Source organism: Caretta caretta, chromosome 2 (assembly GCF_965140235.1).
Source record: "Caretta caretta isolate rCarCar2 chromosome 2, rCarCar1.hap1, whole genome shotgun sequence".
NCBI lineage: Eukaryota > Metazoa > Chordata > Testudines > Cheloniidae > Caretta > Caretta caretta.
In genome coordinates, this window is record NC_134207.1 from 141,308,855 (window position 1) to 141,333,313 (window position 24,459).

At 48.1% G+C, this 24,459-nt stretch overlaps 1 protein-coding gene and 1 long non-coding RNA gene across 2 annotated transcripts in view; both read right to left on the bottom strand.

The window, feature by feature from the left end:
• The window catches only part of ANKRD33B (ankyrin repeat domain 33B), a 107,499-nt gene extending 90,679 nt beyond the window's left edge, over positions 1-16,820 (bottom strand). The window contains exon 1 of the mRNA XM_048839604.2: positions 16,307-16,820. Within this exon, the coding sequence (XP_048695561.1) occupies positions 16,307-16,729 (423 nt within the window). The 5' untranslated portion in view covers positions 16,730-16,820. The remainder of the gene's footprint in view (positions 1-16,306) is intronic.
• Positions 16,821-18,197: 1,377 nt separating this feature from the next.
• LOC142071111 (uncharacterized) lies at positions 18,198-20,140 on the bottom strand. The gene is made up of 2 exons (XR_012667090.1): positions 20,007-20,140; positions 18,198-19,878 (listed from the first exon to the last, which is right to left on the bottom strand). It is a non-coding gene; the product is annotated as an uncharacterized LOC142071111 (long non-coding RNA).
• Between the last annotated feature and the right edge of the window lie 4,319 nt (positions 20,141-24,459).

The following is a 24,459-nucleotide window of genomic DNA, read 5'->3' on the forward strand; positions in this document are numbered from 1 at the left end:
GCCATTATCTTTGAAAACTCATGGTGATCGGGAGAAGTCCCGGAAGACTGGAAAAAGGCTAATGTAGTGCCAATCTTTAAAAAAGGGAAGGAGGATCCTGGGAATCACAGGCCAGTCAGCCTCACCTCAGTCCCCGGAAAAATCATGGAGCATGTCCTCAAGGAATCAATTCTGAAGCACTTAGAGGAGAGGAAAGTGATCAGGAACAGTCAGCATGGATTCACCAAGGGAAAGTCATGCCTGACTAATTTGCCTTCTATGATGAGATAACTGGTTCTGTGGATGAAGGGAAAGCAGTGGATGTGTTATTCCTCGACTTTACCAAAGCTTTTGACACCGTCTCCCACAGTATTCTTGTCAAGAAAGAAATATGGGCTGGATGGATGCACTACAAGGTGGGTAGAAAGTTGGCTAGATTGTCGGGCTCAACGGGTAGTGATCAATGGCTCCATGTCTAGTTGGCAGCTGGTATCTAGCGGAGTGCCCCAAGGGTCGGTCCTGGGGCCAGTTTTATTCAATATCTTCATTAATGATCTGGAGGATGGTGTGGATTGCACCCTCAGCAAGTTTGCGGATGACACTAAACTGGGAGAAGAGGTAGATAAGCTGGAGGGTAGGGATAGGATACAGAGGGCCCTAGACAAATTAGAGGATTGGGCCAAAAGAAATCGGATGAGGTTCAACAAGGACAAGGGCAGAGTCCTGCACTTAGGATGGAAGAATCCCATGCACCGCTACAGACTAGGGACTGAATGGCTAGGCAGCAGTTCTGCAGAAAAGGACCTAGGGGTGACAGTGGATGAGAAGCTGGATATGAGTCAACAGTGTGCCCTTGTTGTCAAGAAGGACAATGGCATTTTGGGATGTATAAGTAGGGGCATTACCAGCAGATCGAGGGACGTGATCGTTCCCCTCTATTTGACATTGGTGAGGCCTCATCTGGAGTACTGTGTCCAGTTTTGGGCCCCACACTACAAGAAGGATGTGGAAAAACTGGAAAGAGTCCAGCAGAGGGCAACAAAAATGATTAGGGGATTGGAACACATGAGGCTGAGGGAACTGGGATTGTTTAGTCTGCGGAAGAGAAGAATGAGGGGGGATTTGATAGCTGCTTTCAACTACCTGAAAGGGGGTTCCAAAGAGGATGGATCTAGACTGTTCTCAGTGGTAGCAGATGACAGAACGAGGACTAATGGTCTTAAGTTACAGTGGGGGAGGTTTAGGTTGGATATTAGGAAAAACTTTTTCACTAGGAGGGTGGTGAAACACTGGAATGCGTTACCTAGGGAGGTGGTGGAATCTCCTTCCTTAGAGGTTTTTAAGGTCAGGCTTGAAAAAGCCCTGGCTGGGATGATTTAGTTGGGGATTGGTCCTGCTTTGAGCAGGGGGTTGGACTAGATGACCTCCTGAGGTCCCTTCCAACCCTGATATTCTATAATTCTGTGATTTCAATGACTGTGTGACCCTATGCCGCACTGACACAGGGATGCATGAGGGTTACAGGGGTCCGCTGGGTGTGGGATCTCCATATTAGTTCACCACTGAGTGTCATATAAGGTCTCTACAGAAAGCCTATGTCACACAGGTCATCATAATCATTGTGAGATGTATGTAAGGAAAATATGTGAGGAGCTAGGTATGTATACTAACCATTATGTTCTCTAGGTCTGTGAGTTAGGGCAGGTCACCAAAAGGTGAGCCACATATCAAACGGAGTGCTCCAAGGGTCGGTCCTGAGGCCGGTTTTGTTCAACACCTTCATTAATGATCTGGATGATGGGATGGATTGTACCCTCAGCAAGTTCGTGATGACACTAAGATGGGGGTAGATGTAAATATGCTGGAGGGTAGGGATAGGGTCCAGAGTGACCTAGACAAATTGGAAGATTGGGCCAAAAGAAATCTGATGAGGTTCAACAAGGACAAGTGCAGAGTTCTGCACTTAGAATGGAAGAATCCCAGGCACTGCTACAGTTCTGCAGAAAAGGACCTGGGGATTACAGTGGAGGAGAAGCTGGGTATGAGTCAACAGTGTGCCCTTGTTGCCAAGAAGGCCAATGGCATATTGGGCTGCATTAGTAGGAGCACTGCCAGCAGATCGAGGGAAGTAATTATTCACCTCTATTCGGCACTGGTGAGGCCACATCTGGAGTACTGCATCCAGTTTTGGGTCCCCCACTACAGAAAGGATGTGGACAAATTGGACAGAGTCCAGCGGAGGGCAACGAAAATTATTAGGGGGCCTTCAACTACCTGAAGAGGGGTTCCAAAGAGGTTAGAGCTAGGCTGTTCTCAGTGGTAGCAGATGACCGAACAAGAAGCAATGGTCTCAAGTTGCAGTGGGGGAGGTCTAGGTTGGATATTAGGAAAACCTATTTCACTAGGAGACGGTGAAGTACTGGACTGGGTTACCTAGGGAGGTGGTGGAATCTCCATCATTAGAGGTTTTTAAGGTCAGGCTTGACAAAGCCATGGCTGGGATGAGTTAGTTGGGGTTGGTCCTGCTTTGAGCAGGGGGTTGGACTAGATGAGCTCCGGAGGTCTCTTCCAACCCTAATCTTCTATGATTCTATGATATTCCTGTCAGGCCATATGCTTCTCTCTCTCTCTGGCCAATCATATGCAAATTGAGTATTGTATGGTTCACAATGAATACCCATTCACAATCTGAGTGAAATGCTAATCAATAGTTTGAGGGGCTTGCAGGGAAAAAAAACCAACAGAGAAAAAAAACCCTAACAACTCCTAAACTCCTGTTTAGGAGTAAAGACAATGAACTTGTATCTGGGGAACAGATGTCTCCCCTTCATGAAGGATAACTGGGGATTCAAGTTGCCAAGGAGCTTGATTTCATGAAAGAAAGGTTTTAAGCCCATCCTGGCTGAAAAATGCTCTGAAGACTTGGGGGTCTTATTAGACAAAAGAGCATTTTGTTAGTTGAGTTTAGGCCCTAGAATGCATGTTATGATTTTGTTTTAGATGTTCCCTTTATTTCCATTCATCCTATTTGCTATTATCTGAATCTCTAGTCTTTGTTGAATAAATATCTACTTGTTTTGTCTATAAACAAATCTAAGTGCTGTGTATTAAGTAAAGCTATACTCTAAGGTGTGGTTAGTAAACGTTGATGTATTGTTCATTTGGGAACGGCAGGCCTGGTAATTGTGTGATTGTCCAGTGGATATGGCTGGGCACTACAGGGGGATACTCAGAGAACTCAGGGTCCAGAGGATGCTCGGAGAACCATTGTCCCTCATGCATCGCTAGTCTGCATGAAGGACTACGGAGCCCACATGGGCTGAAAGGGGAGTGCTTGTGTTGCCTGTGGCAGGGAGAGTAGAGAGCTGACTCCTAGCAAGCAGAGAAAAGGTTCCCTCATGCTAAAGGCAGTAAGAAGCTCATGTTTTTGTTTCCACAAGACCCAGGTTTAGTCCCCACAGGAAACTCAAACAGGGGTGGCACTACATTTGGCTATGCCATATGTACCTCCTAGACCACAATCTGCTCCCAGAGCCAGGAATGGAAACCAAAAATCCTGATACTCAGCATTCAAAGGCTGTCACACAATATTAGTGTAATCCACTAGCAATCTGTATGTTGCGTCACCATGCATGGACTGGTACACTCAGAAGATAACAGCAAGCTTTTCCCTCAGTGTCCCCACCTTTTAACAAACTTGGAAGAGGTCTGTGTTGTAAATGTGGAGAGTATGGGTTCAAATCGTATTGATGACCCATGGTAGGAGTGCAGAAAAATAGATATATATGTATATAAGAGCAGTGGCTTCTGGTTGGGAGCCCAGCTCTGAAGGCAGAGCCGCTGCCCGCTGCAGTGCAGAAGTAAGGATGGCACAGTATGGTACTGCCGCTCTTACTTCTGCGCTGCTGCCTGCAGAACTGGGCCATCAGTCAGCAGCTGCCACTCTCTGTGTGGCCTCCTAGTGCTGAAGGCAGCAGCGCAGAAGTAAAGGTGGCATGGTATGGTATTGCTACCCTTACTTCTGTGCTGCTGCTGGCAGAGCACTGCCTTCAGACCTGGGCACCTGGCCAACAGCTGCCGCTCTCTGGCTGCCCAGCTCTGAAGGCAGTGCAGAAGTAAGGGTGGCAATACCATGACTCCCCTAAAATAGCCTTGCAACCCCCCTGCAACTCTTCGCCATCTGCTTTGGACTTAACTATCTTGAATAGTTTCGAATCATCTGCAAATTTGGCACCTCACTGTTTACCCTCTTTTTCAGATCACTTATGAATATGTTGAACAGTACTGGTCCCAGTATAGACCCATGGTGGACACCACTATTTGCCTCTTTCCATTCTGAAAACTGACCATTTATTCCTACCCTTTGTTTCCTCTCTTTTAACCAGTTACTGATCCATGAGAGGACCTTTCCTCTTATCCCATGACCGCTTACTTTGCTTATGAGCCTTTGGTGAGGGACCTTGTCACAGACTTCCTGAAAATCTAACTACACTTTATTCACTCGATCATCTTTATCCACATACTTGTTGACCTCCTCAAAGAATCCTAGTAGATTGGTGAGGCATGATTTCCCATTACATAAACCATGTTGACTCTTCCCAACAAATCATGTTTATCTATGTGTCTAATAATTCTGTTCTTTACTATAGGTTCAGAATGAATTTATATTGCAAAATGTATTTAGAGGTGAATGTAGATATTGTTCAAAAATTAACTTTACTGCTATGTATTTATTATTGGTATTTGGTTAATGGGAGCTGTTTCTTTTAGATAAGGTACGGTAGACTTAGAGTGTGTTTGACACTGAGGGTATGTCTAACACTATAAACTTAAGTCGACCTATATTAGGTTGACTTACAGCCACCACAGTAATTACTGCAGTGGTTGATGTCCACGCTGCCCTTCTTCTGTTGGTGGGACATGTCCTCACCAGGAGTGCTTCCACTGACTTCAGAGGAGCAGCGTAGGTGGCCAAGAGCCAGAGCTCTCAGCTTCGTGCACAGCTCCCCAGCAGGAGCCCGGCTGTCCCCCTCCCCCCGCCCCGCACACCTTTCCCCTGGCTTCTCAGCACCCCGCTCCCTGCCGGGAACAGGGCAGCCACAATGGGCTTCTCGGCTCTCCCCTCCCCGCTGGTAATGTGCCTCCTCCCCCCCCCCCGCCCTTCTCAGCTCTCTGTCAGGAGCATGGCAGCCAGCCAGACTCCAAGCATGGAGCTCCCAGCGGCGTATTAACGCCTAGGCCGACAAGGTCTAGGCCTAGGGCAGCAAATTTGCAGGGGCGGCAAATTTATAATAGCAGCCAGACGCTGCTTCCCCTGGCCCCGCCCCAACTCCATCCCTTCCCCGCCCCCATTCCCTGCCCCCTCCCTGCCCCTATTGGTCCCCTTCCCCAAATCCCCACCCCAGCCCCGCCTCCTCCTGAGCTCGCTGCATTCCCCCCTCTTCCCCCTCCTTCGCGAAGCTGTTTCATGCACAAGCACTGGCAGGGAGTGGGGAGAAGCAGGACCTGGTGGCGCACTCAGAGGAGGAGGGGTGGAGGCGGAGGTGAGCTGGGGCAGGGGGGGCGTGGCGGCAATTATTTAAGGGCCTAGGGGCAGCAAAATCTTTAATTCACCACTGGGAGCTCCCAGTGGGGAGCTGAGTCCCTGGGAGGGCACATGGTCTCCCAGCAGGGAGATCAGCTCCCAGCGTCTGGTCAGTTGCCCCATTCCCAACTTGGAGGATGGAGCCGAGAAGCCCAGTGCAGCTGCTCCATCCCAGGGGGGAGCAGGGAACTGGCTGGCAGTCTGGCTTGGAGCAGCAACGGGCAGGAGCCCGGCAAGAATGATAGCCAATAGATGCAAGTAACGCAGTATCTACACGGACACTGCGTTGCCCTAACTACACCGACATAAACCTCTCATGGAGGTGGGGTTATCATGTCAGTATAGTAGGGCACTGTGACGTTCTGTACCTCGGGGGAAAACCCAGCACCCCCATGTTCATCCTTATAATTTAATTGTGTGGTATCTAATGCAAAGTTTGTCATGTCGGATGTCTTCAGAAGGCTCATGATGCACTGAGCATTGTTGTTATAGTAATGTTACAGGTTGTAATTTCATGTATATAGTTATGAGGCTGAGAATGTGTCCTCATGGCTTAAAGCAAGCCCAGGCAAAAACTCTCACAGAGCAGAGGGGCAGTTCACACCTCATCAGGGCATGTATGGGACAAATCCAGCCCAGCCACACAGGAACAAAAGACACTGGCTAGGCAATGACAAAGGATCTGTTGGACTCTTGGATGAGTCACCCCCCTTCCTTTGGTCAGTTAGGGACTGTGATGAGGTAATGCTCACCTGACTCTGAAGGGCAGGGGCAAAGCCAAGAGGGAAGAAAGAACATGATAAAAGGGAGAGATGTTTGCCATGATCTTCCTCTCTCTTCCACCTCCATCTACAGCCATCACTACCAAGCGACTGAAGCAATGATCAAAGGGGAGAACCTGGCTGAAGGGCAACCAGCCAGCCTGTGGTGAGAAGCATCTAAGTTTGTAAGGGCACTGAAAGTGTTAAGATCAGGTTAGAATGCATTTTGCTTTTATTTCATTTGACCAAATCTGACTTGTTAAGCTTGGACTTATAATCACTTAAAATCTATCTTTGTAGTTAATCAATCTGTTTGTTTATTCTACCTGAAGCACTGCGTTTGATTTGAAGCACGTCAGAGACTCCCTTTGGGATAACAAGCCTGGTACATATCAATTTATTTGTTAAACTGACGGACTCATATAAGCTTGCAGCATCCAGCGGGCATAACTGGACACTGCAAGATGGAGGTTCCTAGGGTTGTGTCTGGGACCAGAGATATTGTCTAGAGTCATTCATTTGCACAATCCAAGGAGCAGCTTACATGCCAGAGGCTGTGCATGAACAGCCCAGGAGTGGGGGTTCTCACAGCAGAGTAGGGTAAGGGTGGCTCCCCAGAGTCAAGGATTGAAGTGACCTAGCAGGTCACCAGTCCCAATAACACCTGAGGAGAACGTCACAGGTGGGAGCAAGGGTGTTGTGTGTACACTGACATAATCAGGTCGATATAAGATGTCTTACATAGACCTAATGCAGTACTGTAGACCAGGACTGAGAGCAGTGTGGGAGAGATTTTGCCCATGTCCAGAGAGTAGAAGGCCCTGCCTGTGTAAACTGAGAAAAGGTCAGAACTTCTTTTAATAAACTTATCTTGCCAGATAGCAAATCTGATTCTCAAAAGTGTAGCATTAGTTATGTGTTCTTGGATGCCTCAGGGTGTTGGTAATCGAGCACCTGTCACTAAACTGAATCCTGCCCAGTTCAGCTGAGACTAAAAGTTATTCATGTCTGATAGAGGTTTGGTATTAGGGTTGCCAACCTCCAGGATTGGCCTGGAGTCCCCAGGAATTAAAGATAATGCATGTGATTAAATCTCCAGGAATATGTCCAACCAAAATTGGCAACCTTATTTTGTATCCTTTCTATAATTTCCAGCTTCCATATCACAAACTCACCACCATGCTTTTCACTAGATTGTAGGCTCTTTGGGAAAACTCTTACTGTGTATTTGTGCAGTGCCTCCAGTAAGAGCTGCCTGCAGCAAAGGCCAAAATCATGTGTAACCCCCAAGGAGATTACATTGATTCCTGGGACTCTGTCTGCGGGCAGCTCAGGGAGAGGCACACTGTCCCTGGTAGGGAGGGGGAGCCAAGGCAGGCTCAGAGTCCGCACAGCAACCAATACGGAGTGAAAGGCCCTCCCAGGGAGAAGCCATTTTGTAGTCAGTCTGGAGCCAGCGAGGGAAAGGGAAGGACTGGCTGTGTGGGGAGCTGGTGAGTCCCAGGCCTGCATGCAGGGTTCCCCCTGAGAACTGGCCTCTAAGGACCTGACAGCAGATCCCTCAGCTGGGCTTTTCCTTCCCCACTGATGATTCCCAATTTGTAGCGTTTTCTGGGAAACTTCCCAGCCAGGCTGAGTTCACCCTCCAGCTCCCTAGGGGAGACTAGTCACCACAGGGTCAGCTCTGCTCTGGCTGCTAGTCCAGAGAAGCTGCCTGCCGAGCGTGTGACTGGAGGCTGGGCTAGGAGGCTACAGTTTGGATGTTAGTGTAGTTGTATAACCTACACCTTGAGCCCTGCATCCCTTTGTGGTGAGGGGAAATCCTGGGACCGATGCAGCCTGATTCCTGCATGAGGAGGATTCCTGCCAGCAGAGATCAGCCCCTCTGCAGTGACTGAGGAGCCCAGAGCCATCTTCAAACCTGAGGATCATTCATGGAGTTTGTGAGTGCACCATCTTTTAGTTAGTTAGTTAGGGAATTTATTTTGGGGAACCCCTACTCCCTGAACTGTGTCCTCAAGCCAGGGAGTAAGGGTTTGAGGATTTTATAACCTGCTGCATATTACATCTGTGGAGGAATTTACCACCTTCTCCCACTTGTGAGTCCTTTGGGCTGTACTGAACCCCGTCAGCCACATTGCTAAACCACTGCAGAGAAGAATTTTGTGGTTATAGGTCATCAAGGGCCCCAGCCAAGTACGAGTACCAACGGGGCACTATTTTTACATTTGCTACATCAAAGCACAAGTATTTGCAGTGTGGGTACCGGTGACCCAAAAATAATGTCTTACCCTGTTATGTTGTATTTGTCTCCTGTTTAATAAAATTATTGTGTTGAATATATTTTTATGTGTTTGTATTATTTCTTGGAAGTCTCCAATTATCTGGCAAGTAAGTGGGGATTATTACTCTGTAGTTAGAATTTTCCACCCAAGCTGCCCTGGTGACCCTGCCAGGAGGGAGCGAAGGGGGTGGAGGCACCGCCAAATAATTTCATAGGAAAAAAAGAAAGAAGATACACCCCTCTGAGTGGGTGGCGGGATCCAAAAGGACCCAGACCTGTCCATCAAAACCTGTAAGCAGATTGGCATTAAAGGAGGTAACCAGGTGGAGAGGGTGCACTACATGTTACTGAAAATTTGCAAGAGTCAGCAAGCAACATTAAATATGATTTAATCTTTTTAAAAATCTTCTTGAGCCAATCTCTTTATTTTTGTGGGTCTGATTCATTATTTTTAAACTACTGGGGTTGGCAACAATGATTTTTGGCAGTTCACATCCAAGTTGTTTTTCCAGGCAGTCTGAAGGTTCAGGAAGACTGCATTGGTTTATGTTTTATTCATAATTTCAATCTTTACAACACTAGAAACAATTTTTTTTTAAAAGCACAAATTCTGGAACAGAAATCTTTGGCAAAGACAAATTCTGTAGCGGCATAGAATCACAGAACACCCTGGGGCCTTGCTAAAAGAGCTGTCACTACGTTTGCTGGCCAAAGCAAGGCATACTGTGCAATGACGTTTGACTGTAGCCTCAGGTATGAAACTACCTATTGGTCCAATGGGGAGACTACTTGGGCAATGACAGTCTGAAAACCCTTTGTGTAGCCACAACCAGATCCACATCGCAGGCACAAAAGCATTTCCGCTTAATATTTATGTGACTGTGGATCTCTCCAACAGAATTTATCCCCTAGAAAGTCCTTCCCCCGCAACTCCACCCTACTTATGTCAATGGTTGGCACCAACCCACATTTCTATGACATGCTTTTAGAGACCCTGAGTTCCCAGGCTGATGTGATCCTAACTCAAGCTGGGTGAAATTTTTTGGATAACACTTTTGTTTGACCAAAAAAATAGAGATTCAGGCAACCAAAACGTTTTGCAAATTTGTGCATCAATTCGCTAAATTACCTCAATCTTAGTTTTTAAGAAGGTTAAAAAAATCCTCAAAAATGAAACAATTTGTCATCAAATTCTTTTCAGCATTTTTGTTTCATCAAAAAAAAATTATTTGGGATTAATTCAAAATGATTTTTTTTTCATTTTTTTTGACCAGCAAACCAAAAAAATCAGTTATTCACACAACTCTGATCCTAACCTCTTTTTGTTTGCTGACTAATAAATACCTATGGGTTTTTGGTGTGTCTGTGCCCCTCCCCAGTGTATATCTTTATTAGCAGATAATTAGCAGTAAGCAACTAATGAGAAGGTAACTCAATAGGAGCTTAGCTAATGGTGAACAACAAATGCCTTCAAAATTCTGCCTCTAGAAAGACAGACAGACAAAGGCCAGCAAAATATGATCTGTTTCACAGAACCTTAAGCCATTCACCCCTGAAAAAGCAAAGTCAGCATAGAATAAGGCTGATCAATGGTGCATTCTAAGGAGAGTTTCTGTGACACATTCTAAGTGTACTTATACATGGTCTCTCGTATGGAGAAAAGCAAAATATTCTGTTGATACATGCGAGAACTCTGAGGGGAAGAAAACAAGACCTCACAGGCAGGGACATGGAAAATATTTTGTCTTCACACATTCTAACATAATGGGGTAAAATATGATCATAAACATGATATCCTCAAAATGCAGTAAGAAGAAAAGGAGTACTTGTGGCACCTTAGAGACTAACCAATTTATTTGAGCATGAGCTTTTGTGAACTACAGCTCACTTCATCGGATGCATACTGTGGAAACTGCAGAAGACATTATATATACACAGAGACCATGAAACAATACCTCCTCCTACCCCACTCTCCTGCTGGTAATAGCTTATCTAAAGTGATCATCAAGTTGGGCCATTTCCAGCACAAATCCAGGTTTTCTCACCCTCTGCCCCCCCACTTGATGATCACTTTAGATAAGCTATTACCAGCAGGAGAGTGGGGTGGGAGGAGGTATTGTTTCATGGTCTCTGTGTATATATAATGTCTTCTGCAGTTTCCACAGTATGCATCCGATGAAGTGAGCTGTAGCTCACGAAAGCTCATGCTCAAATAAATTGGTTAGTCTCTAAGGTGCCACAAGTACTCCTTTTCTTTTTGCGAATACAGACTAACATGGCTGTTACTCTGAAACCTGTCAAAATGCAGTGTTATACCTATGAAAATAATAAATAATGTCTTAATTGCATGTGTTGCGTCTAGTGGTTTCTGCACTCGACAGAACTGCAAGGGAGATCTATGGAGTAAAAAAAGTGAAGAACTGGAGAGGAGGAAGGAATAATAGCATGTTTGTGTAACCAGGTTTTGAGGAGAGGCTCAGCTCTAAAAGGAAGTTATGGAACTATCAAGCAGATAATTAATATATTTTCTGCCATAGTTATAAATATCTCTTTTAGGACGATAATTGCCATATATATTAGAAACAAGGCCACCTTTTTTTAAAGAAAGTTGCTCTGCCCTGACCAGATCAAATGTTTAACAACTCAGTTACATAAGACTTTTTAAAATCAATTTTTCTAACCGAACAAGAGATAGACAAGGTTGTAAAGGTGTATCAGAGATTTCTACTAAAAACCTTATTAGGATATTAAAGTTTTGATGTTGTTCTAAATTCTTGAAAGTCCAGAAGCTCTAAGTTAAATTTATGAAAAAATAAATATTTGCAAGTCTGGAAATTTAGAATTAAGGATCAACAGCCCGCCATTCTCCTCTATAGTGTATATTAGCCACATGATGCAAATTGCCACCTATATAAGGCATTCTGCATGAAATCCTTGTCCCACTGAAGTCAATTGGGAGTTTTGCCATAGATTATATGGAAGACCTGAGTTTAGAAGTTTTGGTGAGTGAGGCTAAGTCCTCTGGGATCTTCAACTAGCATTGGTACATTATAATGGGTCACAGTGGATTTCTAAATGGTTATGTCTCAGGCTCAGCAGGAGGGAGAAAAAATAAGTACTATTTGGTGCTGTTTGTACTCTGCATAAAGAGGATAGTAGAACGGTGATGTGGGTGAATGTTTGGGGACTTGTGCAGGCAATGACTGCAAAACTGTTGTCTCAACTACAGTGGGAATGTGGAAAGGGAGTGGAACCATATTTGGGCTGCATCTGATAGCTATCAGGCTGGATGCTGCTGAGTCTGGCTCACAGCAGGAAGTTGAGAAAAGGCTGTACCTTTGGTAGGTGGCTCCTAGCCAGACAGCATACAGTTCATAGATTATTGGGTAGGCTATGGAGAAGTGTAAGGATGCACACTCACCACCAGTGCATCTCTTTGTATCAGTGTGTGATGTTGCAGGCATTTTCATCTCCAGATGAAAGACCAGCTGCAAGAATTGGCTAGTCCAAATCCCTTTGGGCTGGAGCACAGGGTTTTAAGCTTAATGGTAACATGGGGTGGGGAGGACTGGGGGGAGAGGAAGGACAGACTTGAGAGCCCGAGCTCAGCCCAAGCCACAGCCTCAAAGCAACATCTGCTATTTTTAGTGCGAGTCTCACTAACACAAGCCTGCGTAGCCAGGCTAGGAGGCTTGCATCCAGATGCAGTGTGGAGGTCTCGGGCACATCAGCCATTCATAGGAAGCAGCCATCTGGTCTACTCCTTGTGGCTTCTTTCCCTGATGAACTCAGCCTATTTATAAGGCCCAGGTGTCGGAGTCCTCATCTGACTCTTCCTTATTCCCCCCTTCTCTGTCTGCCAAGTAACTACCTAATTACTGCCCAGGTGATGTGAATATGACTAACTGGTCCTTTAATCCTTTCTTGTTCCCCCTCACAGGAAAGTATGTGCCTCACATAAGAAATATGTGAAAAGAGTAGTGGAGGGATATAAGACTGTCTCTGGAACACAGAATTCAAGGACATGGGAAGGGAAGGGAAAGAATTAAGGTTATTTGTGGACATTAACTGAGAATTTTCAGACTTTTGTTTCTCCGTAAATTTAAACTTAACTCAGAATTGCTTTTGTTTTAAGGCCAAGATTTTGAAAAATAGGTACTCACATTTATGCTCTCAAGTGTGTATTTAAGAACTCATCTTTAAAAAAATTGGTCTGTTTTTCTTTTATAAATACAATATTCCAATGAGGATTTTAATCAAAGCAATTGATATGTTGTAACAATCATAACTGAATCTTAATAAGGTGTTTTGTTTATGATTTTTCTTGGTGTATTTAAGGAAAGTATTTTTTTAAATTATGAAAATAAAAACACACTTTAGATTGTTATCTTCTGACAGGGACTCTATCAGTATAACTATACCTATAGAGTAAAGACGTATATGCTGTTCAAAGAAACACAAGTAAGCATGGTTCTGGAATCAAATACTATTCTGGTGAAATAGTGTGGTCTCCTTGAAACTAGTTGTCAGTCACAGGTGCTTAGAAACTATGAGCACAAGTGGAGTTTATAAACTTGGCCATACCCTTCATTTTACTGGGGAGTTAAGTTTAAAAACAAGTTTTGTCCATGAGTACCTGTTTATAAATGGCACATGTGTTGATGGACTGTCTGTATAAACTCCATAGAAAGGATATTATAAGGATATCGCAATGTCTCCTGCAATATGTGCTTCAGAGCTCACCTATAGCCTCATCTTGGCCCCGGAGTCAGACCCTCTCTTTCCCTTGTGATGCTCAAAACTCCCACTCCACTAAACCTCTTCTCATGTGCAAGAGTCTCTCCCTTCCAAAACAGAGTTAATGGAGTTTACAATACCAAAGAGTTTATATCTATAGCAGCGGTTCTCAAATTGTGGGTCAGGACCCCAAAGTGGGTCACAACTCCATTTTAATGGGGTCACCAGGGCTGGCGCCCAAGCCTGAGCCCCACCACCTGGGCTCAGACTTTGGCTTCAGCTCGGAGTGGCGGGGCTCAGGTTACAGGCCCCATGCCCAAGGATGAAGCCCTGGGGCTTTGGCTTTGGCCTCCCACCCAGAGAGGCGCAGCTCAGGTGGGCTCATGGTTCAGGCGCAGTTCAGGTGGGCTCCTGGGGTCGTGTAGTAATTTTTGTTGTCAGAAGTGGGTCACAGTGCAACAAAGTTTGACAACCCTGAATCTATAAAAGGAGTACTTGTGGCACCTTAGAGACTAACAAATTTATTTGAGCATAAGCTTTTGTGAGCTACAGCTCACTTCATTGGATATCCGATGAAGTGAGCTGTAGCTCACAAAAGCTTATGCTCAAATAAATTTGTTAGTCTCTAAGGTGCCATAAGTACTCCTTTTCTTTTTGCAAATACAGACTAACACGGCTGCTACTCTGAAACCTGAATCTATAAGCTTCCATGAGAGTTTATAATGGTCGTGGGGCGGGGGGGAACTATGTGACTAAAGACTTGTGAATTCCAAAAGACTAAAACTGCTCTGGTTTTCAATTGGGATAAATAAGTAAAAACAATTTTCAAGTCTTGAGGTCAAAGTAGGTCAAACAGTGAAAAGCCACTAATTTTATCAGAACTTGAAAATCAGTTGCCTGTAATACTCTGGCTTTCTTTCAAAATTATCCAATCTGATCTCCTAACCATGGACAATTTCAAGCTGAAAAAAATTTGGGGAGATTTTCTCTGTGTGTGCAAAAAGGAGGTGGTGAGTGTCAAATTGGGCTGTTAATTGGAACTGTCAATCTTAATTCTGGAGTCACTGCTGTGAATCTTCACTGTGCAGCTGGTCTGAACCTATTACATATTATCTGGGAAAAATTACAAGTCCTTTGTTCTGCTTTAGTGAAAGAAATCTGTCCCACCAATGAATCAAACTAAGTGCCTGACCAATCAAAACTGTTAAAACCAGAATACATATATATGTATAAGAAATCAGAAAAAAAATACTCCTAGATGCTTAGTTTTTAGCATAGAAACTCATTAAACCTTATTTGACATTTCAGAGCTGAGAGAATGCTTATATTTTAGTATAAATAAATTGTATTGTAAAGAGAGAGAGAGAGAGAAAGAGGAAATTATTAACCTTGATCAATAATGAGAAATGTAAAGTATCCTGGGGCAGGGGTGGGGTAGGAGAGCAGCTAGTTTACTTCTGGCAAATAAAAAGAATTAGTAATAAAGTCATTCCTTCTACAAATCTGCTTGAACACGAAACCAATTAAAAACAAAACTGAGAAGATGAGCTTGGGAAATTACCTGGTGTTTCAAACTTTCATGGGTAAAACATTTATTTTAGAAAGGAAAGTTGACCACCATCCCTCTCCTCTTTTAATTGGAGCCCTATTTGTCAAAGGGGGATGGAAAGTTATGTCAGTCAGTATGTGTGTTAAGGTCTATGCTTTTTTCCCCTTCATTCTTGTGCATAAGGGTACTACTTGGTCTGTGCCCCTACCCCATCTAGGAATGTGGATGGATGCTTCTCCCTAAAACCCCTACAAAGCAAGTGATACCATCATGCCTTCATTTTCTACTTCCAGCATATTCAGGTGTATGTACTCTGAGTAAGCAAGCAAGTATAGGCTCACATGGGGTGGTCCATGTCTGCGTGTTACAGAAGCCGAGTAAGTTTCAGAGTGTGAGGACAGAGCATATAGAAGAGTCAGGTGTGGGGGCAGGCATGGGGGCTTGAATGTGTGATAGAAGCATGGGTATGTATGGGGAGACAGAGGATGAATTCAGGTGTGTGGTATAGCCAGGTGTGTTTAAATGGCAGAGTCGGGAGCGTGGCAGGAAAAGGATGGCTTTAGAGATATATGGAAAGTGTGTGAGCGGAGGCAAGAATGTACAAAGAATACAGGAGCCAAACTCAAAAGTATTTCAAAATTACTGGGTATCTGGGGAGTTGCTGGAAGACAGGAGAGGACAAAAGAGATCAGTGTGGTGTGTATGTTTAGGAAGCATAATGAAGGGAATTTTAGGGGTGTTGGTTGTACATGTTGGGGTTTGGAAGGCATATTTGAGGAGACAGAGTCTGGGTGTGTGTTGGGAGTGTTGCATTAGTGCTGATAGAATGGAGGCCAAAGGGGATGTACAGGATCAGATTAAGGTTCAAACAGTATATGTCTACACTGGAAAGCCCCCAAATCCTGGAGTTGTGATTATGTCACAATCTCAGCTATTATTTTTTTAAAGGCTCTAGCCCTTGTGGGTGCAAAGAAAAGCTTGAGAATGTGACTTGAGTGTGAACAATGCAGTGATGTCTGCCTGAATCTGCAGAGAGCCTGGGAAAAGAATAGCTCAGATGCTACAGAGATGAGCATGATATAAAATCTGCATAGGGTCAGGTTGCATTCAGAGTGTGTTGGGCAGGAGACTGGGGGATAGCTGAGGAGGGGGTTAGAGAGTGTGTATAAGGTAGAAGCTGAGCAGGATGGACAGCGGGGTCTGATGCATGTGAACGTGGAGAAATTCTGGTGTGACTGTGAGTGGGTGAAGCGAGGGGGGTGAGACCTGGCAGGGAGGGGACCTGCGTGAATGGGTGGTACCCAGTGGCAGTAGTATGGCAAGTCTTGGGCTGTCTGTGGGGCTGGGGACTGAATGAGGGGCAGCAGGGTTCAGGAGAGATGTGGGCTGCAGCCCAGCCATGCTTGGCTCACCCGGTTGTTGCGATCAGTCTCCCGCACCTCCTCCTCCTCAGGCCCCTGGCGCATCAGCGCTCTCAGCACCACGGCGTTGTTGGTGCAGCAGGCTCGGAAGAGGCTCAGTGGCTCGGGGCTGCTGACGTCCGAATCCCCCAGGGACCAGCTCTCCTCCTCGTCCTCCTCGGCACCAGGTGGGTAGAAGGAATCATCCGAGGCAATGCTGCAGGTGTCGGGCAGCTCGGAGAAATCCTCGTACTCCTCATAGTCCTCCTCCTCCTCCGCCGCTGCCACCACCTGCTCCTGCTGCTCTCCCTCCGGGCCCCGCGCCTCCTTCTCCCCCCCTGCGTTGGGCCAGACCTGCTGCTGCTCCCCCTTCTGCCTCCCCCCAGGGCCACGCAACTCCCCGGCACCTGTCCCGTCCCCAGACAGCAGCACCATGATCCCTGCACCCGGGGGTTGGGAGAGGTGGTTGGGGGGACACTGACACAGCTGCTGTTCCTGCTCCCCACACAGGGAAGGGGGCACCCCAATGTACTGAGACCCCCACAGATACCCCCACCCACTGGGACCCCCACAACTCACCCACTGAAACTTCCCCAGCTACCTGTCCCCTCACCCAGTGAGACCCCTTACAGCTACTCTTCCCCCACACCCCCACCCAGTGAGACCCACACAGCTACCCCTCCCCCCACACCTCATCCACAGAGACCCCCCTCACCTACTGAGAGGCCCCCAGGGATCCACCCCCACCCCCCAATAGAGCCACTAAGCCCCACTCCCCCCCTACACAGCACACCCAGCCAGAGCCGCGCACGCTCACTCCCTGAGCCCTCCTCAGCCCCCCACAATTCAGCCCGCGAGCCCCTGAGAGCAGCGGCCCGGCTCCCTCCCGCCGGTCTCCCAAACCCGTGTAGGGGCGGGGGGGACCAGTGTCGATGCAAATACCCGGGGGGGGGGGGTTCTCTCCACTTTTAAGCCATCTCGGCAGAAAGCCCCGCGATCCTGGAGCTCCCGGGTGTGCAGGCGGCGGCGGGCGGGGGTCTTAGTGAGCTGGCCCGGCCCGGGCGCAGGAGTCCTCGGGGCCCCGCTGCACGGGCGGCTGGGCGCCCAGCGCCGGGGCCGCGGGAGGTGTTTGGGAGGGGCGGCGACTCCAGCTGCTCCCGGGAAGGCTGGGGCGAGCCTCACGGGCGCCCGGCGCCCCCGGCCGGGGGGGCTCCGCGCTGGGAAGCGCCGCCTCCCCGAAATCACCGCGCGTCTCCCGCTCTCACATTTCCAGCGAGAGGGGCCGGTGGGAAATTCCCCCTTCGCTGCCTGACAGCCACGCGTCTCTGCCCCAGACCCAGTGCTCCCCCCTCCCCAACGCGAAACAGCCCCGCTGGGTTTTTCCGCCGCACACGGCTACATACAAGCCTCCGCCGGCAGAGCAAAAATCCCCGGGACCGGTAGTTTAGTTCGGCTGATCCGAAACTCCGAGCCCATCTTAGCTCCGCTCCTGGGATGGAGGAGCCATGACAACTCGTGCTGCACACACCCTCTTCTGTCCGCCTGCCCCTGCGGCTGGCATCCCAGCCAGGTGTGCGAGGAGAGCCCCAAGCACCCCCTTCAGCTGGGTAGGGAAAGGCTGCGAGGAGGCACGGAGCAGCTGACAGGAAGGGAAAGAGACATGTAGAAAATTCCTGGCCCCTAATCCGATCAGCATCTCTTTGAGAAGATTGGAGCTGCAGCTTAGCATGTTGACATCAGGGACACATTTTAAAAGCGATTTAGCCAGGGGACATGCAGCTGTCAATGTTGCTTTTTACACACCACACAACGAAATTGCAATTGACAGGTGAGTAATTTGAATTTCAAGAACACCTTCGACTTCTTCGCCTCCTGTGCTGCTCATTTGTTCATCTCCATTAAGTAATTTTACATTTCTGATTTTATTACTATTGTACAAAAAGCTGATTGCCAATCCGTGCTATATAGAGTACAGGTCTCTGCAGTTTATGTAGTGGGGGAGGTGAGGAAGGCTAGAGCAAACTGTTTAGTACAATTCCTACATTTCTAAAAGCCACGATTTAAGTAAACTCTGTGAAAATTTTTGGGAACCAATATAACTTAAGTAGAATCCTAACTAATCCTTACTTAATATTTAAAATATCTTAGGATTGCTCCTGCAGTCAATAAAAAGGGGATGCTCGGCTACCTAAACTGCAATATAAAAGGTAACCCACACACATATATTCTTAGGCCCCATCTACACTGGCAAGTTTCTGTGCAGTAAAGCAGCTTTCTGCGTTGTCACTCCCGAGGTGTACACACTGCCAAGCCACTTAGTGTGCAGAAACTGCGCACTTGTAGTGCTTTAGAAACAACACCCCAATGAGAGGCGGACAGCTTTCTGCAAGGGGGCTACAGTGCTGCGGTGCCAGTGTAGACACCCTGGTCAATTACGGCACTCCGATTGGCCTCCAGGAGGTGTCCCACAATGCCTGTTCTCACCTCTCTGGTCATTGGTTTGAACTCTACTGCCCTGCCCTCAGGTGACCAACCATCATCCCCACCCCATACATTCCTTTGGAATTTTGAAATACCCCTTCCTGTTTTCTCGGTAATGCGTGCAGTGGTCTCAGCACATCCTTCCAGGTGACCATGCCTGCTCCACGCACCAGGAGATCCCCCAGTTGGAGCAATGCCGAGCTGCTGGACCTCATCAGCATTTGGGGAGAGGAGGCTGTCCAGCCCCAGCTGCACTCCAGCCATAGGAATCATGATACCTATGGACAAATTTCACGATGCATGACAGAAAGGGACCATGGCTGGGACACATTGCAGTGCAGGGTCAAAGTGAAGGAGCTGTGGAAGGCCTACCACAAGGTGCGGGAGGCAAACCGCCACTCCAGTGTTGCGCCCATGAGCTGCCAGTTCTCCAAAGAGCTGGACGTGATACTCGGTGGCAACTCCACCTCCTCTGCGAAGACCACTGTGATACTTTGGTGGCTTGCTTGCCAGTCTACAGTGGACCGAGCCAGGAGGAGGAAATCTTGGACGAGGATGTGGAGGGGGAGAGGACCCAGAGGCAGAGGATGACTCGGAGGTTAGAGATGCATGCAGCCAGGAGCTCTTTTCTACCCTGGAGGAGGCTAGCCAGTCACAGCTGTCCGATGTTGGCAAAGTGCAAACGGGAGAGGAGGCGCCTGGTAAGTGGATTTGATTTTGGGAATCGCTGAAGCGAGTTGTTGGGGGAAGGAGGGTTGCAGAAAGCAGGCTTGTCTCCCACAACATGCCTTGTCTGAGTGGCGGAACAGGCTGTTGATTGGCTCCCTCACTTCACGGGAATCTCCCTCAGACATCTCCAGGAAACTCTCGTGGAGATACTGGGCAATCCACAGCCGCAGGTTCTTTGGCAGTGCTGCTTTGTTTCTTGCCCCATTCATGGTAACTGTCCCGCGTCACTGTGTTGTCACGGGGGAGAAGACAACCATTGCTGCACACAGGTGAGCTGCATAGGGGTCAGGGCGGAAGCCGCCGTTTTGGAGAAGACCCTCCCTTGATTCCCTGCTGATCCTCAGCAGTGAGATATATTCCATAATGATCACCTCCTGTTGAAAGTGTGGGAACAGGAATGATTATCAGCCCCCCTTATAGTGCTGGCTCTCCCCAAGAGCCACGTGCCCAGTATACAGCAGGGTCCAGGAAGAGTGATTACCCTGCCCCTGCGGCTACTCACCATTTTGGGGTCTTGTGGTTCATGTGTGCTTGCCTGGGGTCAGCCAGTTAGTGACAGGTATGTTAGTACTGGCTATGTTTTAAAGCACTAAATCAGTGGTCTCTGTGTTGCAAACAATACTGCTTCTGTAAAATGTTGCGTTTAAACTTTACAAAGATGTCCTTGGGAGCCCAGCCTCCCTCTTTGTTATCAGCAGCTGAACGACTGCTCAGAATTAGAAAGTGGCCACAAAGAACGAAGGAGGACTTTCTGTGTGATGTTATGATGCACTCCGCTGCCGAGAAACAGGAATTGAAGGAGTGTCAGGACAGCAAGAAGAGGGACTGAAAGGAGAATGTGGCACACCAGAGTGAAGCCAAGGAGTGGCTCTTAAAGGTTATGGAGCGCCAAGCAGACATGCTCCAAGTGATACTAGCTCTTCAAACCGAGCAGCTCCCTGCCCGCCCTCCCCTGCAGCTGCTGTCACAAAACTCTTTCCCAAGTGCCCCACAGACATTGCCAACACACTCTTATCAACCTTCTGGCTCCAGTTCATACTCTTGGCATTCCACTCCTTCCCCCTCACAGTCCAGCAATGCGGACTCCCACTACCTACTGCACTCAACACCCATCCCTCTGCAGTTTGGCCCTGCTGAAGCACAGTATCCGCTGCATTGTGCTCCAAAGGAGAAGGTTGGATATGATCCCTCGACATACACAAATCTTTAGCCATCCCTGGACCCCCTCCTCCTCCTGGGACCTTCCCTTCCCCCATACCCCTCACTGCTGATGGGTTTTTTTGTTTGTTTGTTTTACTCTCTCCTCCGGTTGTCGTTTTTTAATTTAAAAAATTGTGTTGGTTTGAAAGCAATCTTTATTCTATGAATTGAAAGCAAAAAGAGCCCTGCAAAGCAACACACAAGTATGTTAAATCCACATATTGCATTGTCTGCACCAATCACTTCCTAGCATTACAAACACTGCACTCCCGAGCATAGCAACAAATATTAGTGGCTTTCAGCTTCAAATTGCTGCCTCAAAGCATCCCTGATCCTTATGGCCCCGCGCTGCAGCCCTCTAATAGCTCTGGTCTCTGGCTGTTCAAACTCAGCCTTCAGGCACTGAGCCTCTGCGGTCCAGCCCTGAGTGAAGCTTTCACCCTTCTCTTCACAAATAGTATGGAACGTACAGCACATGGCTATAAGCATAGGAATATTGTCATCGGCCAGGTCCAGCTTCCCATACAGGCAGTGCCAGCAGGCTTTTAAATGGCCAAAAGCACGCTCAACAGTCATTCTGCACTTGCTCAGCCTGTTGTTGAACCACTCCTTGCTGCTGTCAAGTTGCCCCGTGTATGGCTTCATAAGCCACAGCATTAAGGAGTAGGCAGGTGTCCCAGGATCACAATGGGCATTTCAACTTCCCCTACGGTGATCTTCTGGTCCGAGAAGAAAGTCCCCACTTGTAGCTTCCTGAACAGGCCAGTGTTTCAAAAGATGCATGCGTCATGCACCTTTCCAGACCAGCTTGCAGTAATGTCTGTGAAATGCCCATGGTGATCCACAAGCACCTGGAGAACCATTGAGAAATACCCTTTGCGATTAATGTACTCAGTGGCTATGTGGTCTGGTGCTAGAATTGGAATATGCATGCCAGCTATTGCCCCTCCGCAGTTAGGGAAGCCCATTTGTGGAAAGCCATCCACAATCTCACACACGTTGCCCAGAGTCACGGTCTTTAGAAGCAGGATGCGATTAATGGCCAAGCAGCCTTCTGTCAACTTGAGTCCAACAGTTGACTTTCCCACTCCAAACTGGTTAGTGACCAATCAGTAGCAGTCCAGAGTAGCCAGCTTCCACAGTGCAATCACCACACGCTTCTCCAACGGCAGGGCAGCTCTCATTCTTGTGTCCTTGTGCCGCAGGGCTGGGACGAGCTCATCACACAGTCCCATGAATGTGGCTTTCCTCATCCGAAAGTTCTGCAGCCACTGCTCATCATCCCAGACATGCATCACGATGTGATCCCACCACTCAGTGCTTGTTTTCCGAGCCCAAAAGCAGTGTTCCACTGTGGTCAGCACCTCCGTGAATGCCACAAGCAATTCCACGTCGTAGCTACTATGCGTGGTGAGATCAATGTCACATTCCTCTTGCCTGTGTAGTTTAAGGAATAACTCCACTGCCACTCATGACGTGTTGGTCCTAGGATGCCCTGTGACCTCCTCCGCCTTCCCTTACTCTTACTGGCAGAAGAGGAAGAGATGCTCTGTGGGATAGCTGCCTAGAGTGCACCACTCTGAATACCGCTGCAAGTGCCGCAAGTGTGAACACGCTATTGTGCAGGCAGCTGACTGTGAGCACACAACAGTGGTTTCCCTTCAGTGCTCTCTGAGCAGTGCTGTAACTCCCAGCACTGTGACTCTGCCCTTAGTGTAGACATGCCCTTAGCAACTGAATGTGCTTCGGCAGTGCTCCAAACCCTGCTGGTTTGGGGAGGAAGGAACAAGTGTGGATTTCCGTGTATGACATTGTGTTGTGTGGCCCCATAAATATTTTGTTAAAATAATATAGGAATTAAAAAATATATAAAGCCATGTAAAGGTGGACTGAACAGCATAGAGGATTATGAATCGGATACAGAGTTTTGCAACACTAGATCACAGGTGTGAATCTGACTCAGGTCAATAGTGATTAAAAGCCCAATGGCTATTCAGTGAGCTATACAGAAAGAATTAGTGTGGTTTCTAGTAGAAAGAGATCAGAATTAGCTCCCTGATTGACGACTTCAAAAAAGAGGCTAAATTGTGCATGGTTGGGATTGAACTATCCTTTCATCTGTAGATACTTTTGAGATTATGGTTGATGTACATGGGCAGAGCAGGGTAGGGAAGTTCACGCTGCTGCCTGTCTTGTAGGAAATAAAGTTCCTCCTCACAAGCAATAGAGTCAAATATATAATGTCAAGTTGAGCTTGAGTTGCAGTCAGTGGCGGATTGAGAGTTAGTTGGGCCCTGTGCTCAGCTGCATTTTTGGGGCCCCTCCTTGGGACCCAGCCAAGGAAAAGAACATTCTCTCTTATCTCCCTCCTCCCCCCATTTTTCATTCTTTTTTTCCTTCATCCTCCTCCTATAAGTAATAGGAATTAAATGAAAATAAAGTGAGATACCTTGATTGTTTTGCAGTCTAACTTATTTTTCCACAGACCACTTGAAAATCACTGAGGGTCTCAGCAGACCACTTAATGATCTTTCCAAATATTGTTTGTACCATTAGCTAACTATTGTAAAGTGCTTTGGATAAGAGCGCTTTATAAAAAAAAAAAAAATTTTAAAGCGTTGTGGTGTGGGGTCTGACCAGGACTTATGGTGTGGCAGAGGGCTCAGGGCTAAGGGTGCAGGGTCTGAGAGGAAGTTAGGGTGCAGGAATAGGCTGGGGGTTGGGGTACAGAGTCTAGCCAGGAGTTAGGGTGTGGAAGGGGGCTCAGAGCTGGGTTGGGGTGTGGAGTGCTTACCTGGGGCAGCTCCCGTTTGGTGCAAGGGGTGCAGGTGAGGATGTGTGGGGGGGTGCAGGAGTCAGGGTGGGCAGGGAGCTGGGGGTGTGGGGGGGACAGGAGTCAGGGAGGGCAGGGGGTGTGGGGCTGGGAGTGTGGGGGGGGGTGCAGAAGTCAGGGAGGGCAGGGGGCTGGGGGTGTGTGAGGGGGTGCAGGAGTCAGGGCTGGGTGTGCAGGGTCTGGGAGGGAGTTAGGGTGCAGGGTCTGGCCAGCAGTTAGGATGCAGGAGCGGGCTCAGGGTTGGGGCAGGAGGTTGGGGTGTGGCGCGCTTACCTGGGGCAACACCCATTTGGTGCGAGGGGTGCAGGTGGGAATGTGGGTGGGATGTGCAGGAGCTCCCGTTTGGTGCTCAGGGTGGAGGGATGGGGAGGTGCAGGAGTCAGGGAGGGCAGGGGGCTGGATGTGTGGGCTGGGATTGTGGGGGTGCTCCCAGCCCTCTGCCCCACCCCAGCCCCCTGCTCTGAGTGGCTCATGGCAGGAGGCTGGGGTCAGGGATATGTGTAGGGGGAGTGTGGGGACCCCGCCCTGCCCTGATTCCACCCCCTTCCCCAAGGCCCTGTCCCCACCTCTTCTCTGCCTCCTCCCTTGAGCGTGCTGTGGCCCCACTCCAACCCCTCCCTCCCGGAGCCATCTGAGCGCTGGCAAACAGCTGTTTGGCAGTGGGGGAAGCGCTGGGAGGGAGAGGAAGCGGCGGGAACGTGGCACACTCAGGGGAGGAGGTGGGGAAGAGGTGGGGGAGCAGGGAGCTTGGCTGCCGGTGGGTGCGAAGCCTGCAGCGGGAGTCCCAGGAGCTGGCAGGACCAAGCTTCTGCCCTCGCAGCTGCCTGGCCCTGAGGCCCCTTGTCATTGGGGGGCCCCGTGCCATGGCACCCTGTGTTTCACTGTAAATCCGCCTCTGGTTGCAATATAGAATAGCACAGCG